The 19,103-nt window shown below is 36.2% G+C and overlaps 2 protein-coding genes across 3 annotated transcripts; one reads left to right on the forward strand and one right to left on the reverse strand.

The window, feature by feature from the left end:
* Window positions 1-759: 759 nt before the first annotated feature.
* Window positions 760-13,179, reverse strand: fyna (FYN proto-oncogene, Src family tyrosine kinase a). 2 transcript variants are annotated; one of them, XM_084097354.1, is made up of 13 exons: window positions 12,992-13,179; window positions 11,374-11,461; window positions 10,615-10,871; window positions 9,357-9,453; window positions 8,249-8,347; window positions 7,963-8,066; window positions 7,355-7,504; window positions 7,096-7,260; window positions 6,709-6,888; window positions 4,829-4,905; window positions 4,563-4,716; window positions 3,618-3,749; window positions 760-2,357 (listed from the first exon to the last, which is right to left on the reverse strand). In XM_084097354.1, the coding sequence occupies exons 3-13, from the start codon at window positions 10,859-10,861 to the stop codon at window positions 2,149-2,151; spliced, it is 1,614 nt and encodes a 537-aa protein (XP_083953480.1). In that variant the 5' UTR covers window positions 10,862-10,871; window positions 11,374-11,461; window positions 12,992-13,179; the 3' UTR covers window positions 760-2,148. The 2 variants fall into 2 exon arrangements, with proteins under 2 accessions (XP_083953480.1, XP_083953481.1); XM_084097355.1 differs by having other exon boundaries at window positions 11,359-11,461; window positions 12,992-13,162.
* A 3,103-nt stretch (window positions 13,180-16,282) lies between these two features.
* marcksb (myristoylated alanine-rich protein kinase C substrate b) lies at window positions 16,283-19,082 on the forward strand. Its single transcript, XM_084097816.1, has 2 exons — window positions 16,283-16,638; window positions 17,470-19,082. Exons 1-2 carry the CDS (start codon window positions 16,552-16,554, stop codon window positions 18,073-18,075), a joined length of 693 nt encoding a protein of 230 aa, XP_083953942.1. The 5' UTR covers window positions 16,283-16,551; the 3' UTR covers window positions 18,076-19,082.
* Window positions 19,083-19,103: the final 21 nt, after the last annotated feature.

The following is a 19,103-nucleotide window of genomic DNA, read 5'->3' on the forward strand; positions in this document are numbered from 1 at the left end:
AAAAAAAAAAGTCACATTAAAGTAAATGTTGTTCTTTTGAGCTTAATAACAGTTTCCACAAAAATATTAAGCAGCACAACTGTTTTCAACACTTATAATAATAAATGTTTCTTGAGGACATCAGCTAAATGATTTCTGAAGGATCATGTGACACTAAAGAGTAACGCTGCCTTCACGTGTCGGAAATTATTGGAAATTTCCTACTTCCCACTTCTGATGTCGTGATTATGAGAGGGTTTTCATGTCCAAATTTGTAACTAGGAAACTAGTATTTACGATTATCCGATAATATTTACGATACAGCACGTGTAAAGGCATCATAATATTTCACAGTATTACTGTTTTTACTGCATTTTTGATCAAGCGTTGTTGAGCATAAGATACTTCTTTCAAAAACAATAAAATCTTACCAACCCGCAACTTTTGAATGACAAGAGTTTATGTAATTAACACAAACTTATAGGCTAATAATAAAATGTCAAGCAAAGTGGCCACTAACGTTTGACAGCCAGAAAGTGTCCATATACGTTAACATTATATTTACTGTTTTATCATCTAAAATGTGTTAACGCATCAATATGAATTAAGAATATCAATATGACCACTTTTTCGCATAAATGTTAAATCTAAAAATGTAAAATTGTGATAAAATGTTTTAAATCTACAGAATCTTGGAGTACCTCCCAATCTTAACAAAAAAGATATTCAATTAAAATTGGATGTCAGGTGAAAAAAAAAAAAAAAAAAGGAAAGGAGAAATGAATTTGAATGACACTTTATTCTAAAAATGTTTGTGCATAAATGAAACAAAGAAATTAAATAAACACAATATTTATGAATTAATCCAAATATAGATGGTACAAAAATAAATGTGAAAATTATAAGGTTGGATTTTAACACAAATGCAGTACATAATTTAAATCATAGGCCCAGATAAAAGCAGCCCTCATTTGAACACATTATTCTTTCCAAAATATTGTCTGAAATCAACACTGAGTAGTTTTTGAACAGTAGGTGAATAACTGCCCTTGGAAAATGGCTCATGCCGATATTGCCGCAATGAGAATATGTGAAAGTATCGTCGACTTACTGAGAGGTCTGTCCCTTCTTAAATGTGACAAAAAATGAAAGAATGACCCAATAATGAATATTCAGACACACGTATCATTTTATCATGAAGGACAAAATGAGGGGCAAAAACAAGGCAGACCAGCAATGAGTTATCTCGAGTGGAATTCTACCATTTTATAATATTTCTCTACGTATTTAGTCGTGTTATTTTATAATGCATGATATTGTGAGATACATTTAATGGACTCCTTTTATTTTCTCTCACAACAGTAAGGATGTTAGCAGTCATTTTATCTTATTTGCAGGAAAGATGCCAGTATGGTCAAGCATAATGCCCACTTGGTCTCATACTATTCTGATACATACATTGCTCTATTGTTAATCCAAAGTGACTAAATAGAAAATGCACTCATTCTAAGAAGCAGAAAACAAAAGAGAGACACTGAGCGCTTGCTAAAAGCAGGTGCAAAATAATTAGGCCCAGCAAACTCACTAAAACCAGTGCGGACATCATTACCCTCTGTGAAAGTCGCTATGTGTCAGAAATGCTACCTATGCAAAACGGGAGTGTTTTGACACGTACAGTTAATTTAATATACAATTGACAGATTTCCTTTAATATTTAAAAGAGGCTGTTCAACATCCCACTGGAAGTGTCTAAGAATGATTTCCAGAATCATTGTAAATTTGAAAATGTTTGATGCCGCCTCTGTTGTTCATGCTTTCCTCACAGCGTCGATTCTTTCTCGGCCTGGATAAGAACGCAAAACAGCATTATAAAAAGTAATAAAACAAGCCAAATACAAGGGAAAACTAAACACACTATTTACACTACATACAAACAAGCCATTCTTATCATTATTCATGACTGATGTCTCTCCACAGAACACTATTTTTGGCTTTACTGACAGATATAATGCGATTGCATGTCCTTTGTTCGATGGAAGATGGATTGTGTCAGACATTGGGTCATTGAGATGGCACAAAACCTGGAAGCTTTTCTTTTCAAACGCTCTTTTGATCAGTCTTTTGAAGGGCAGTCTTTTGTGGCACTCTCTGTACTCTGGAGCAATGCGTTTAGAGGTTGTCCCCGGGTTGGTACTGTGGTTCAGTGGCAGTGAAGTAATCCTCCAGGAAGGCTTGCAGATACTCAAAGGTGGGCCGCTCCTCGGGGTCCCTCTTCCAGCATTGGAGCATGAGCTCATGCAGGGAGCTGGGACAGTCCTGGGGGCAGGGCATCCTGTAACCACGCTCTACTTGCTCCAAGACTTCCCGGTTGTTCATGCCTGAGGGACAAATGCAAAGCATGTGCTCTTTAACTGGAAAAAAAAGTTGCGGGGCCCGCAAATTCCTGTATGATGCTGTGTTGTACTTCATTCATTTATTCATTCTTTTAAAGATAGGTAGTTCACCCAAAAACCTTCCAACCTTTCTAACTTATGTGGAACACAAAAGAAGATATTTAACTGTTTTTGTCCATACAATGCAAGCCAATGGGGTCCAAGCTTTGCATGCACCCAAATTATCCTTTAGTAATCAGAATGATGGCTCAATCAGATTAAAAAGGCTTCATGTAAACTGTGTAAGTGTGCCGCACACGTCCTGAAAAGTGAAGTCAAAGCATTTCAATCGCCCCCTGGTGGCTGGCTCCAGTATAGGTCATAAACCCGCCCTCTCCATGTAATTGAATGGGATGCGGAAAAAAACTCAATTACACTTCAAATAATTTTGTTTCCAAAGTTGGTTTCTGTCATTTTAGGTAGTTCTTATCACGCAGACTTTAACTGGCCTTTAAAAATAAAAATCTGCCTGCCTCTATTGGGAATTTAACATAGGGGTGTCCAAACTTATGCACCCTGTATTTTAAGGAAGAACATTTATTTATTTACGATACATTATTCATTCACAAAGAAAATTGGTGTCCTTAAAGGTTGGATTTTTCCTAATTTTTTTAATTAAGGCATTAAGTTCAATTTCCAAAAGATGATTTTTTATTCCTCTTTTTAGTCAACTTTAGCATGGGTGTGTATTATAAACTTAGCATGGGTGTGTATTATAAACTAAACTTATGCATAGCACTGTATATGTCAGCATTCTGTCATTGTCAAAAATGACAAAAAAAATACATACTCATTATCGCGGTGGGTTTATCGTTCTGAACGCAGCGATGGGCAGCGTGCATGCGCTGAAGTTTTATTCAGAATACATGCAAACGAATATATGAATACGATTGAAGAATTTAGGGTTCATATAAACAGAACTTTCAGAATCAGATTGGATTAATTTGGATTGAGAAAAGTTAGGTAATAACTAAGGAGACATTGAGACATTTTTAAAAATATCATCTTTTGTGTTCATACAGGTTTGGAATGACATGTGTGAGTAAATGATGACAGAATTCTAATTTTTGAGTAAATTATCCCTTTAAAAATTGGTCTTGCATCAAATGGCAAACTTTCAATGAAAATGAATGATTTCCGGTCATTTTTGTCAGTTGCTGTCAGTGTTAATGATTTAAGAATGTTCCTTCCACCATCAGATCTCACCTGGATAGGGTACACGTCCTTTGGTGACCAGCTCTGTGAGGAGTATTCCAAACGACCACACATCTGACTTGATAGTAAACCTTCCATAGAGCGCTGCCTCCGGAGCCGTCCACTTGATTGGGAACTTGGCACCTAAAACGGAACACTGGATTTACGGATCTGATCTCGAAATGTGGCCTACTTGTGAACTGGGCAATGTTCCCAGGGAAATTGCAGATTTAACTCTGTTGAATATGTGCATAAGGAAACAAACATTAGTAGATAAAACACTGCTAAGTCATTTATTATATGACCTAAATGGCCACGTCATCTCAATTACTTTTGAGATGTTGCCATGCTGAAAATGTTCCCACATGGGAACAAACCATGGTAAAAAAAATAAAACTCTTATGAATTAATTTGGAACTGCCTACAAGTGCTACAAGTTATATATATATTAATTGTATTTTTTAATGAACACATGAAACAAAAATACTTGTGTTTCTATGCATAAAAACTATTGTATTGCTAAACACTTTCAATGAATAAATAAATAACCAAAGTAATACAAGTGACACCAATATTTATAAAAAAAAAAAAAAAAAAAAAAACAACCAGTGAGTAATTGGATTATTTAAACATTTGCCATATGGTAACATTAATATTTTTTCAGTTTACTGTAAAACTATGTTGTAAAACTATGTTAGACTGTGATCTGTGAACAAAAAAATCCAGGTGAACACTTTCGCATCTTGCAGAGAAAACCGAGTACCGTATGACAGCATATTAAAAACAGCATATTAATGGTTTTTATAAACTCTGATCTTTTAAGTCCAATAATGCAGTTTGTTGGGGGTTTTTTTTCTGAATGGTCAGTGTGAAGTGTAAAGTGAAGGAAACCATAGAGGGTTAACTAAGTCTATAAAGACAGACTAGCTAAGCCTGATTTGGAATCGTATACCTCACCTTGTCGTGCTGTGTATTCATTGTCCTCTATTAGTCTGGCCAGTCCAAAATCTGCAATCTTGCACACTAAGCTATCACCAACAAGTATATTGGCAGACCGCAGATCTCTGTGGATGTAGTTCATCCTTTCAATGTAAGCCATGCCTGCAGCAACCTAAAAGAGGAGTGTGCAAAGCAATGGAATATTGAAATGTCCTGGGGTTAGGTAAGTGCTTACTGATACCAGATACCTTTAATGATTATGGGTATCAAAACATTTTACAAACCTGAGCAGCCATGTCAACTAAATTTGGCAATTTAAGCCCACGTCCTTCACCATCCTTCAAGAAATCCAGCAGGCTTCCTGAAAAGTCCATCAAAATATGTGTGAACAAACCTTCAAACAAAACCAAACTTGCACTTCTTAATGCAAAAATGCATAAATATATATATGAAGACTTCAGATGCAAAAACCTCTAAGTCCATCTGACATTTTTCTTTTAAATGAGCATTTTTATCAGGCTTTTTATTCAGTAATTTCACTTTAATGGCAATGAAAGTTTATTAGTCCGCTACTAAAATGCCTTATTTAAAAAATAAAAAATCACTTATTCATTGATATTTAACAAATTTGATTGTCTTTTGCTGCAAACCAGCAAGTCCATGTGTGCTTTTGTTGCAAAAACCTCTAAGTCCACCTCTTTGGACAAGAGTTAGTAAAGAGTTGCAAAATCGCTACTGCCACGTCCGTATCCTATTCAGGTCCAAGTGCTCACAGGGGACCCAGGTTCGAATGTGACCCGCGGTCCTTTCCTGATCCCACCCTATCTCTCTCCAGTCCCTCTTCACTGTCCTTTCTGAATAAAGGTAAAAGGCTCAAAAATGGTCAAAAAAATAATAATTCACACAGTATAACCATAATGACAAAAAAAAAAAACAACAAACAGAAGACAAATAGAAGACTTTATACAATAACTACACCATATACACTGTGCTAAAAATAAAAAATATCTAATATTATATTTAAAATATAATAATCTATATGAAAAAATAAATATAAAATGATGATGCATTAAAATAAATCAAAAAGAATAAATTAATAACTAAAAAATTATACTGTAAATATATATATTCCTAAAGTTTTTACAGAGGGGTTTGTTCATATATCATTCAGATTCTGATTTATACAACATTTTATACTTAAAAACGGGGCGAAATTAGATTTTTCATGGCTGTTGACAGTTTTTTCTGATTAATGGAGTGGTAAAAAGAGATATCCAAAAGGTATTTAAAAACCTTTGACTCTAATATGTCAACAAAATGAAACAACATTTTTTAATCTGGCTTTATCCAATGTTCAGATTTCTCTTCTAGAAAAATATGCAAATTAGCGCATATTTAATGAGATAATACCTAATTTGCATATTTAAACATAAATATTCTAAAAACTTGTAATACAAAAGATATTTGTCTTAATGTTAGTAATCAACTGGGGAAGTTTCATGCTGATATCTATTAGTTAAAAAAATTTCCCTATTCACCTGGGGTGTCTCCCCTTAAGTAGTTTATGCATTAAGAAGTGCATTAAATCAGTAAACATTAAACTGATATTAGTCAAATGTAAACAATCCATTATCATAAAATGTACATTTCTAGTATAAACTTCTACTAAACTTCTAAACATATTGTTTAGTTAAAAATCTCTTGAAACAGAATAAAAACTTGCAGCTACATAATTGAAAGCTGGCTCATATGCACGCCGTCCTCATTCATTTTGAAATTATATGATTCGATCCGCGTCTTCTGATTGGTTCTGAAAACTTAGATGATTTTGCTGGCAAAGGGAAGTGGCGTTTAGAGGTTTTTGCTAATGAACCGGAATTTCTAATTGGGCTGAGGCAGGGATTTAGCGGGTTTGGAGTGAAAGTATTTAATGAATGTATACTATGTGTGGAGAGCATTCGCTTAATATCGGCTTTTGCACCTAAAGTCTTCATATATAATATATATAAACATATCAAAAAAACATATCTCACTATGGTCAATGTTTAAAACAGTTGCCGCTTAATATATTTGTGGAAACTGTGATGATTTTTAAGGATTCTTTGAAGAATAGAAAGTTCAAAAGAACTTCCTTTATTTGGCACTTCTGTTTGCAAAATCCTACCTTTGCTCATATATTCTGTCACAATGTAGATGGGTTCTTCAGAGACGACCGCATACAGCTGCACTAGCTTGTCATGCCTCAGTTTCTTCATTATCTGAGCCTCCTCCAGGAACGATTCTGGGGACATTGTGCCTGGTTTCAAGGTCTTCACTGCCACTTTAGTATTGCCATTCCAAGTGCCTGCCATTCAGAGACGAGATTTCATAGTGAGTCACACAGCCCTTGAAAGGAACCACACATAAATCCTTCCAAGACAGCTGGCTTTCTTTTGACAAGATGAAATGTTCTCTGCCTCCCTGACAGGCCTAGATTTATACCCCTGGAATTATAAGTAATGCATGAATATCAAACTCTTTTATTGGGCATGAGGTTAAGCTAATCTCTTACCCATCCAGACCTCTCCGAACTGTCCATTCCCCAATCGTTTGATGAGCTGAAGTGATTCCCGAGGGATCTCCCATACATCTTTGGTTTTGACGGACAGGTCGGCGAGGCGGGGCATGCCTTTATGGCACGGGACTATTAAACGGCAACAGAGTCCTGCAGCCCGGGCTGAATGCAGAGATATTAATAGCATGTATTTGTACTGTCTTGTTATCATTTATGATCAACTCATTTTCAGATTCAGAATTGAATACAGACTTACCAGAATAATGATGCACAAGCTGCTGCAGAGTTTCAAATTGAGCTCTAGTGGTGATGTAATATCCTCCATTGTCTAACTTGCGTATCTTGTAATGCTTCACGTGATCGCCCTTAGTTTCATCCCAATCCTGTATGGACAAGGAATACGCTCCTGGAATAAACATGAGTGAACAGGAAATTAGGATAGTACAGGAGTCTCAAATATCAGTTAATAATTCAGAGAAGAACATGTAAAGTTTGCAAAACTAAAGTACACTACTGTTCAAATATTTGGAGTCAGAAAGTTTTTTTCTGAAAGAAATGAATGCTTTTTGTTCAGCAAGGATGCATTAAATTGATCAAAAGTGTCACTGCAAAGACATTTATGAAGTTATAAAAGATCTGATCTTTTGAATTTGTTATTCTTCAAAGAATTAAGTAGCACAACTGTTTTCAACATTTTAAAATATAACTGTTATTTGAAATTGTAACAATATTTTACAATATTACTGTTTTTACTGTGTTTTTTAATTAAATAAATGCAGCCTTGGTGAACATAAGAGACTTCTTTTCACATAAACTTTGTAATGGTAGTGTATCTGTGAATGGGTTTGGGCAAAGGCAAATTACCTTTCGTGGTCTCACTCTCCCTTATAAGGAATGTGCCTCTGGGATTTCCATTCGACAACAGTTGCCTTTCTGCATCTTTACGGCCTAGTTTTCCAAAATACCAACTACAAAGGGATACATAGTGTTTAGTTTAGTTAACAGTATGACCACATGACAAAGTTATGTTATTGTGCTTGCCCCAATGAAAATACTTCTTAGAGTAATGCAAAAAACAGACTTTGTTCTTCTAGACAGTCCTCCTATTTATATTTCATTTTGCCTATTTTGGTACTAAAATGGAACTTACTCTTCTGCCTGTATGGAGTCCACTGGAGCCACATAATTACTGGGTATGTATCCTGTTCCACCTGTAGTGAGAGAGCGGGCCTCCCACCAGTCTCCTTCCCTGATATATGGCAACAGGTGCAAGAGAACAAATAAACAATGAATACATTTCCACTGGGTAAAGTTTCAATTATTTAGAAGGAAACTGGCTGTTCTATAATGCACATATAAAATCCCATTTTTGTGTTCCCAAGAGGTAATGTGCAGAAACACTACTGTCTGGGGTAAGATTTTGTGACAGACATTTATAATGTAACAAAATATTTATATTTCACACAAATGCTGTTCTTTTTAACTTTCTATTGACCAAAGAATCCATCACGGTTTCAACAAAAATATTAAGCAGCAAAAAACTGTTTTCAACATTGATGCTAATATTTCTTGAGCATCAAATTAGCATATTAGAATGATTTCTGAAGGATTATGTGACACCGAAGACTGGAGTAATGATGCTGAAAGGATCCTTCGCATCAAAGGAATAAATTACATTTTTAGAATAAATTAAAGTAGAAAACAGTTGTACTGCTTTTAATGATTTCAAAATTGTACAGTTTTACTGCTTTTTTGTCAAATAAATGCAGTCTTGCAGAGCACAAGACTAAAAAATTACTGGGGAAAAAATCTTGCCAACCCCAAACTTTTAAACAGCAGTTTACATGAAAAACATTTTAAGTTAATATTTCAAACAGTATCCAACGGAGCCCTGCACATATATATATATATATCATGACCACAAATTAAGATTTTTTTTTTCTCGTTTTAGTAAATCGCGGCCACGTTGTACTTCTTCGTTCCCTCGTTTTGATTTAAATAAAACAAATTAACAAATCATTATATTTTGCGCACGATTTAGTAAAACAAGGTAACAAATTATTATATTGTGCACGATTTACTTAAAACGAGGGAATTAATTAGTAAAACGTCCTGACGTTATCAGTAAGTCATGGGAATGAATTGTTCATTCGTGGCCACGATACATTTTTGTTTTCACCGCTTGTCATCTGCGGGGTTCCGTAGTATCCTAATGAAAAGTCTTTATTTTTTATAAAAAAAATGTTCTATAAACTCACGTGCTATTTAGAATCTGGAACTTTTCCCCTTTCCTGAAGCTGAGGTCATCCTCTGACCTTGCCTCATAATCATAAAGTGCTACAAAGAGTGTTACTCCTGCAAAGTAAGTGACAAATAACATCAGCATACTGACAAAGACAAAAACAATACATAGTTTTATAGATATATTACAATGTCTCAACAATGTGCTCCAAAGTAGAAATAGTTGGGATATTTTTAAAAAGATTGAGGAAAAAAATCAAACAGTCAACATTATGCGGTATTCACAACCCATTTTACTTCTGTTAGATATTTCCAAATAAAACAGTGGGTAAGGACTTGATGGACTTTAATCCATCAAATTTGATTGGATCACAAAAAATGTGCATGCTTGATACCAGAATGTTTTATTAAGAGGCCTTGGTGATGTCAGCCAAAAAGAAAAGTTTCAGAAACTTAAAGGACAAATCCAGTGAAAAATGAACCTGGGGTTAATTAACACATGGTTACCGAGTCGATCGTTCCCTGCGATGCGTTTTCATGAAAATCGAATGTATAGAGTTTTATCTTTAAAAACAGATTAGCTCATAACACTAGTATATGGGGCACAGAGTAAGTAAAAATAAATCGCTAGTTAATACCACTAACAAGGCTCAAAATAGCCTCACACTAACACGGTAGCATAATGAGGGTCCCTACATGCAAACCGAAGCATTGAGAACTTTGTAAGTGTACAGACAGTTTAATAAGAAGATACTTTATAAAGACAGAACATTACGCGTTTACAGACAGGCGTCATCTTGGAAAACAGTCTCGACTAATCGAGTCACGAACGCCGTGCTAAGTGAGCTGGTCGATAGGAATTACGCATAGTGAAATCTAACGTAGCACGGCGTTCGTGACTCGACTAGTCGAGACTGTTTTCCAAGATGACGCCTGTCTGTAAACGAGGCTTTTTTTTTTAAAGTGTGAGGCTTCACCATATACTAGTGTTATGAGCTAATCTGTTTTTAAAGATAAAACTCTTTACATTCGATTTTCATGAAAACGCATCGCAGGGAACGATCGACTCGGTAACCATGTGTTAATTACCCCTAGGTTCATTTTTCACTGGATTTGTCCTTTAACTTTTTTGAACTTTTTTTTTGAATGATATGGACCAATCTAACGGGTACAACAAAACTAAGAATGAGTAATAAATAAGATGATTTTTATGTCATGCTGAAGATATTTCACTTTCTGTTCCGAGTGCCAGAACAGTAAAGTGCCTCATTTTACCTGTTCCACCCCGGGATCGCAACGTTCCTGAGTGTGAGGAAGAGTTCACTCCACCAAACACAGTCACTCCTTGACTGACAGGCGCATGGAAGTTGTTGTAGTTGGGTATTGTGGTGACTCCAAAGCTAGGGTAATGCTGAGGTGTCGGATCAGCCCCATATCGATATCCTGCATGCTGCGAGACACTAGTTTCTCTGTCGTCCGTGAGTTTGGTTGCCTCTTTGTCCTTACATTGCACACAGCCCATTATCTATATTCTTTGTGGTGAAGAAAGAGCATTCATTAACAGACACAATGACATATTCACCTCTGTTTGACATTTTATTGGTTTGAATCTAATCAAGTGAGCCATATTAAAGACGAGGTTCAGGTTCATATTCAGAACAACTGACTGGAAGTAAACAAATACTCCTAAGTAATTACTTGAAAGGTATATATAAAAAAAATGTATTCAACCAGTGATTCAGCAAGACATCTTGGGTTTTAGCAACAACAAAAAAATCTGTATAATTACAGTGAAAACAAATAAATGAGCCATTCACTGAATTTGTGATTCATTTCATCTTATTTGCATCAAATAGCATAATAATTTGTCACATTCACATTTACTATTAACTACTAGTATGCTACCAAAGCTATTTTTCTAGTCTGTGGAACATCATGATTAACAAATGTTAATATGAGTAGCTTATTTTGACCGAAGATTTGAAATGTAACACATGCAGAAAGTAAATGAAAACATACATTCAATAAACATACCAAGGCTAGCACTGGGCTACCACAGTGGAGTATTCGCATTCCATTCAATTAAAGATGGGGTGAAAACATCTACGATTTGCTCCTGAGCCTGAGTGGGCAAAACAAAAGCCAGAGACATCGGTTTATTTGCAAACAACTTCTGAGGAACTAAATGGAATACTTAAAGGGGTAGTTCACCCAAAGATGAAAAGTTTGCCATCATTTACTTACCCTTATGTTGTTCCAAACCTGTATGAGTTTCTTTCTTCTGTTGAACTAAAAATAGATATATTTTGAAGAATGTTGGTTTTGGTAACCAGTCAGTTTATGGTAGCCATTGATTTCCATAGTATGGAAATAAAATACTATAAAAAAGTCAATGGGTGCCGTCAACTTTCTGGTTGCCAAAACCAACATTCTTCAAAATATATATATATTTTTAGGTCAACAGAAGAAAGAAACTCATACAGGTTTGGAATAATCTGAGGGTGAGTAAATTATGATTTTTGGGTGAACTATCCCTTTAAGGACTTATTTTTGTATAAATTGCACATTTTATCCTTTAACACCCTTTAATCTCGAGAAAACAGAAATCGGGAGTAAGAGCCATTCATGCTTTTGTTGAACAAGGAAGTTTCTCAAGTCTCAACCACAGACCTTACAGCAAATATATTCAAAGAACTAGGCTATTGTTTTATCTACATCCCTTAAAAAACATAAAGTTACATACTAAGAACATATCTTAAAGGGATAGTTCACCCAAAAATAAAAATTCTATCATCATTTACTCACCCTCAAGTTGTTCCAAACCTGTGTGAATTTCTCTCTTCTCTGTTCATGATTACTGTGCAAATATTTTTTTACAGAGGTTGCTGTGAGGATTTCAGGTACCAATCCTTTAAATTAAGAAATTTAAACTATAGTTGTATAAGTCTCAAAAATATTTGAATGCGGCTAAATGAAGGTTTTGGCTTTCTGGCACTCAAAGCAAAAGAGAAACAAATGTACACTAGAAACAATTCCATGACTTTTGACTGTTTATTACTTTTCCAGACTATTTTAAAATACCCAGATTTTTCCAGGTTTTCCATGACCATGATAACCCTGTATTTATAATTCTGGATGCATAAACCATGCAATAAGAGGGGAAAATGGCTTTTTGTGCCTGGGATCCACTGCATATACATTCAAATAGACATAAAACCATCAAAACATCAATAGACAGATTGTACTAAAAAATAAAATCCGTTAAGTCACACAAACATGTGTGTGTGGAGATTGTAAACCCTGAAAAGGGCTACTGTATGATTTCATTCTAACATAAGATGACTACTGTCTAGTGACAGAGGCCTTATTCTTCCATTCAATTGTGCACGTAAGGCTTTTTCTGCTGCGCATCAATCCCACTGCTAGACACGAGCGCTTCGGAGCAAAAGCATCACACCATCCCTACACAAAACACATTCATGCTCGATCTTAAACATCCCTAAACACCACGCGGCCGATAAAGCGAACGCATTATGGTTAGTCCGCTCGCACTGGCGTTATAATGCCTCCATCTCCCATCATTTCCATTAACCACAACATCCATTGGATACAAATCGTGTATCAAAAACGCAAGACCATCAAAAATGCTTACCAAGAGAGGGGTCGCCTGAAGTGTTTTGTATTTCACCGCAAAGAGAGAATCGGAAATAGGTCATTTGCAGACAGCTTTTTCTATTAATTAAATCTCGGTGAATTATGAAAATAACAACATTGGCCCTGACGGCTCAGGCTGCTCCTGTCGCCGAGTGTAACAGATGATGGCGTTGCTGAGGCGGATTCTCTGGGGAACCGAGGGTGTGATTGACAGGACCTTCAGCCAATCCGTTGGCGCAGAAGACGCCTGCGTGCGTGCGCGCGCATATTTTGCCTCCTCGATGGTCCTTTCTTGCTCCTACTATGCAGCGTGGGCACAGCTGTGGTAACTATAGGAAAACAAGAGCTGTCTGGTCATGCTCCACAAATCTCTCTGTAATCGTCGACAACCTGTGAGACACCAATAATTTAATTCAAAAAAACTTTTTTTTCTAATCCATGCATGTTGTGAGCTACACCTGCTTTTCTAGACACTCTTCGTTACAGGGTTAGTTCACCCAAAAAAAAAAAAAAAAATGTTGTCATCATTTACTCACCCTTACGATGTTCCAAACCTGTATTTTTAAGAAAGAAAAGTAAGAAAAAGTAAGAAAAAAAATACCATGGAAGTCAGTGGGTGCCGTCAACTTTCTGGTTAGCTACCAACATTCTTCAAAATATCTTCTTTTGTGTTCAGCAGAAGAAAGAAACTCAAAGGCTACAGGTTTGGAACAAGTTGAGGGTGAGATATATAGTAATGACAAAATTTTCATCTTTAAACTAGAAATGGTATGGGTGTGAAACTTTTAAGTTTATCGCCTGCCAAAAGTGATTATCCTAGTAGCCTAAATGCATGCTTATGCAAATCATTTAACTAAAAGGTTGCAAATTAATGTGTTCTTAGGACAAGGGAATTTTTTCATAAATGTCAGGTTGGGGCAAGTCATCACGCTTTATGAATTATAATTCTCTGGGTTGGTTTGACTTTTTACCTTTTTGCTGTTTCATGAATTGTTTAACTGAAAAGCCCAAAATTGGCATATTAAAAATTAACTGTAAAACAATTTGTGTAATTTTAACCGTAAAATATTGTAAAACCGCTATGGAAAAAAATTGTTAATGGGTTAACAGTAGGCTATGTTCCCGTAATAAAACTGTAAAAGATCTATCCAGTCGTTTAAACAGTAAAATGCTTTTAAGTGTACAGTTTTTAGAAGTAAAAAAGAAATTAAATTATTATTTACAGTGAAAACTGTAAACTGACATTCAATTCACTGTGTGATGAATTTTTATTGCATTATTTTAGTGTCACGTGTGTTGCTATGAGTGTTTTACGTTTGCATGAATGACTCTGTGCACATTCTGTATACTATATATAATTCAGCTTGTGGAAAGGCACTTTTATGGTGGTTGTCAGTATATGTTAAAGGTACAAAACAGATTTAGTAGCAGTTTTGCAAAAATATATAATAATATATATAATATATAATTGCAAAATTACTGTATTTTTTACAGAATTATTCAGGCAACCACAGGATGTTTTTTATAAAAACAACAGGATTTTTTTTTTTACAGATCACATTCCATTATGTTTACACACCATCATAAATGTGTGTTCTTTCAGCGCTATCTTTTTTTTTTTTTCTTGGGCAATAATGTTGGAAATATTCAAATCACTTAAAAAGGATTGTTTATCTGTAAATTTACATTTTGTGAACATTTACTTATGTTGTTTGAAACCTGTATGGCGTTCTTTCTTCCGTGGAAAACAAAAGGAGATGTTTGACAGAATGACAGCCTCTGTCGTTCTAAATTCTCCTAGAATTCTCCCCAACATCATCTTTTGTGTTTCACAGAACAAAGAAAGTCATACAGGTTTAGAAGAACATGGGAGTGACTAAATTATTATTTTATGGGTATGTGATTGTTCTAAAATGGACTTATAACTGACTTGACTTCTAGCCCCGGTCTCTATAAACCATCATACTGAATGATCATATATTTGGTACATGTAAAAAAACAATGGCAGGCCTATACTGCCATGCCTCAAAAAAGCTCTATACCATGTCCCAAAAAATGGCAATGTGTGCATATGACTTGCAGTGTTACAGAGGTATTCAATATCAGTAATCAGCAAAAACAGATCAAGGTTTGGGCTGATTTTCAATATTATTAGTTTTAATCTTAGAAAATGAAACTCTGCCAGAGGACTCTCGCCCTAAATCAACATCTGTTGCTACAGCGTCGGCCAGCCGTAGTGAGATTTTGAAATATTTGAATAGCCTACATTTTATAATCATCAAGATTTTGTTGAGTCACTTCATGCAGAGAGCTGACTTTTCAAAATGTTTTCGTGATGCTTCACTGGTTAAATTATAAATGATTATAAATATGGTCATGTTTTTTACATCTGAAAGATTGTTGTTGATCAAATTCCATAATTAGCATTATAGGGCCCTAAAGTACATCATTTGTTTTATAGCCTAGGCTACTGTTCATTATGTCTTGTTACATTAATTGTATTATACATTATAGTTTTTTTAAAGATAAATGTCGAGTTTGCACAAACCAGTTTGGTGTAGTTAATAGATTTGAATGTCTAGGGCTTGGATCTTAATCTCTCTTTACTCTTTCCTGGATTGCTCAGACATATCATTCACTCGTTCAGACGTAAACAAATATATCAACATTGCACAGTGACAATATTATTATTGTTTATGAGCAATCTGCTGTGATGTCGAGCAGTTGCCATGGTGACGTGAGTTAGTATGGTGATGTGAAAGTGCGCTTTAGACTATTTCAGTGCATTCAAAACAGCTCCGTCTGGGCTGACAATAAACTGTGACTGAATCTAGGTCACCAGGATTCCTCAGAATGAATTCATCATGCATGCAATGTGTGACTGGATGTTTATATTGGAAAACTGGAATCCATGGTTGGAGCGTTGGGAATGATCACAAATCTATGTGTTGGCCAAGTGTCTATTTAGATAAAGCGAATACCAAATGAATAGCCTACTCAGCCATTTAAATCTATGATGTTTGCTATCTCCCTTCAGTTTTGAGAAACCAAAATAAAGATTTTTTTAAAGACAGGTTTATGGGGGGAAAAAATAAAAGGAATGCCCAAAAAAAGAAATAAAAATAGCAAGAAAAAAACCCCTTTGTGACTGGATTCGCTTGTACCGAATCACCAGTTGCTGGTTGCGCGCGCTTCCTCCCCCTCCAGTGTGTGAGTGTAACCCCTCCCCCCGGCCTGACGGAGGCGCCTGATTGGCTCACAAAGCTCTTCTGTGACGTCAGGGGTATTTGGGCGTTGTATCTCGCATCTCATTATCAAAAGAGAACAATTTCATTATCCCCACCTCGTATCCCAAAATAATATATTTTATTTGAGAGGGTGCTATATTTATTATTTTTCTCTGATCAGTTGATCACAGCTTTACCTCTCGTTATCTCTTTTCCGCGGTTTTATTTGAAAACAGACGCTCTTGAGAGCGAGCACGCGACGCGTCTGAGGGAGAAGCTCGCGCTCTTTGTTCATTCATTTGATCTGCGATTCTTTGTTGCGTCTGAAAGCATGGGAGCGCAAATCTCCAAAAACGGAGCAAAAGAGGAGACTGCTGCCGAAAAACCAGTCGAGACTGCGAATAAAACAAATGGACAGGTAATAACTTTAATTATTCTCTTTGTACTGGCGTGTGGTGTTTTGAGGGGGTGTGCAGTACCAAAAATCAAGTCGGTTCAAATGAACAATGAGCCGATCAACAAAGGGACTCTCCACTTTTCACTGAAAATCAACACTTTGTATTAAATATCGATGATTTTATTGTTTAAATGTTGAAAAGATCAGCACAAATGGATTATATTTGGTGTACATTTTTCTCATTTGCACGTTGATTCTAATAGACCCCCAATGTAATAAGTGCGTTTAAACAGCGAGTTATTTTTTCTTTTTAAATCATAAAATTACGATTACGTTGAAATTCGGTGATTCCATTTCGATTTTTTTTTTTTTGTGTGTGTGTGTGTATTATTTAAATGGGATTATCTTCGTATCTTTATCAAGCTTTTCCGTCGTGCAAAGCCATTTCGGTAAAATCACCACGCCTTTATTGCATCTTGTTGATAAAATGGATGTACAAATAAGCCACGAGACAAAACCCATAGATTTAATATGAGAAATGGTTTTAATATTAGAAGTAGCCTTGCAAGGCTGCTTATGTACTCAACACGATGATCTCCTCGGTTTGATCAGCGCTGGTGGATCTACTCGTCCATCTTGCAACGCTTTCACTTAGATGGCAACAGCATCTGCCAGACAAAGTGCATGAGACTTCACCCACGTGGCGAACCTATAGACTCCAAACAGTGTTTTCATATAGCCTTTGCTTTTTTATAGATTGCAAATTTGCGAGATAAATGCAAACAGTTGTATTTAAAAAAAATGTACGCAGTGCAAAAACAGCTAATATGAAGCATTTTCTTATTCCCTCAGGAGAATGGACATGCCAAAACCAATGGGAATGCCTCTCCAACTGCAGAAGCAGCCACGGAGGACGTGCAGGCCAATGGAAAGCACTCTGCTGATGGAGAGGTAAAAGCAGAGGAAGGAAAGGCAGAGGAAGGAGGCGCAGAGAAGGCCGCTCCAGAGGGGGATGCGGAAAGTTCCGCCGTTGCGAATGGTGAAGACTCGGCCAAGACAGAAGAAAACGGTTCTGCCCCTGCGAGCGCTGAGCCTGCCAAAACCAAAAAGCGCTTCTCCTTTAAGAAACCATTCAAACTCAGCGGCTTCTCCTTTAAGAAGAGCGCCAAAAAAGATGCTGAAGGTGGAGAGGCGGCGGCAGCTGTGGAGAATGGAGAGCAGAAGAAGGATGCTGAACCTGAGTCTGAGGAGGCCAAGCCTGAAGCCTCCAGCGAAGAGGCCAAGACGGAGGCTCTGACTGAGGAACCCAAAGCTGACGAACCAGCCGAAAGCAATGAGGAAAAACCATCCAATGAGGTAGCCGAAGAAAAGCCCGCTGAGGAGAAGCCAGCAGAAGCTGCTCCTCAGGAACCGGCAGCCGCAGAGAGCTCAGATGCCCCAGCCGCTGCCACAGAGTAAGATGGAGGTGAAAAGCCCATTTTAGATGAAGTCCGAGGAGCACAAACATGGAAAATTTGTACAAAACCAATGACATTTCAAACCTTCTGTTTTCTCCCATACTTTCATCCATTCCTGTTCCATCCACTACATTGTATATGGCATTTTGAAGGAAGGAAGTTGGATGGAATGATTGGAAGTGAAAGGCACATTTTTCCCATGTTTTTCATAATTTTTTGTAGCAGTTGTGTAAGTTGTGTGTGTGTGTGTGTGTGCGCGTGCATGAGTGAGATTAATAGAGCATTGCTTGTTTCAATTGTTTTGTTTTTTTTTCTTCATTTTTTTTTTTCTTTTGTAGATGAACTTACATTAGTTGTTGTAAGGACATTGAGTTGAAATGTTAGTTGAAGGTACTGGTGCCATTCTATTTGGGTAAATCAAGCGTGTGGAAAAAGGAGCTATTAGAAACAACATCATTGAACAATTTACAGATGTTATTGGTCACTTTTTTTTTTTTTTTTTTTTTTTCTTATTTTACTGCCGTTACATCAATCATCAAAACAGGTGCTTAAAACCTCAGCAGCTGCATTGTGCAAAACTGCAGCATTATGTATTGGTATTGGCTTTTGTCATTGCTGGATTTTATGATGTTGAAATGGCTTTATCTTGTTTGTTTTTTTCTTTATATCAGTGGTATCAATTGAAGTTTTTTTTTTTTTTTTTCTCTTTCTGGAAAAAAACGTTTCATGGAGAATAATGTTCTGAAATGTTTAAGATCAAAACATTTGGCCTGTCATGTGTAATGCAGTCAAAGTGTTTTTTTTTATTCCAGCAGAGTTCCACAAATGTTTGAAAAATTGCCGGTGCAATCGTCAAGTAGATATTTTTTTCTTTCCTGTAAATACTTCAACACCATCTCTACTTGATTTTTAAATGGAATGTAACTGCGTGCAAATCGTTCACAATGCTTCTTTTACCCCTTCATTTTAGGGGCACTCAAAACAAAAATAAAGGATTTAGACAGACAATATATGAGTGGTTTTGTTTGA

Source organism: Abramis brama, assembly GCF_963993115.1.
Source record: "Abramis brama genome assembly, chromosome: 21".
NCBI classification, from domain to species: Eukaryota; Metazoa; Chordata; class Actinopteri; order Cypriniformes; family Leuciscidae; genus Abramis; species Abramis brama.

Coding starts and splice junctions, on each gene's coding strand:
- fyna (XM_084097354.1), bottom strand. CDS start 10,861: ATGGGCTGTGTGCAATGTAAGGACAAAGAGGCAACCAAACTCACGGAC. Junction 8,348..9,356: donor TTCCAGATTCTAAATAGCAC/GTGAGTTTATAG, acceptor GCCATATATCAG/GGAAGGAGACTGGTGGGAGG. Junction 8,067..8,248: donor GACTCCATACAGGCAGAAGA/GTAAGTTCCATT, acceptor ATCCCTTTGTAG/TTGGTATTTTGGAAAACTAG.
- marcksb (XM_084097816.1), top strand. CDS start 16,552: ATGGGAGCGCAAATCTCCAAAAACGGAGCAAAAGAGGAGACTGCTGCC. Junction 16,639..17,469: donor CGAATAAAACAAATGGACAG/GTAATAACTTTA, acceptor TTATTCCCTCAG/GAGAATGGACATGCCAAAAC.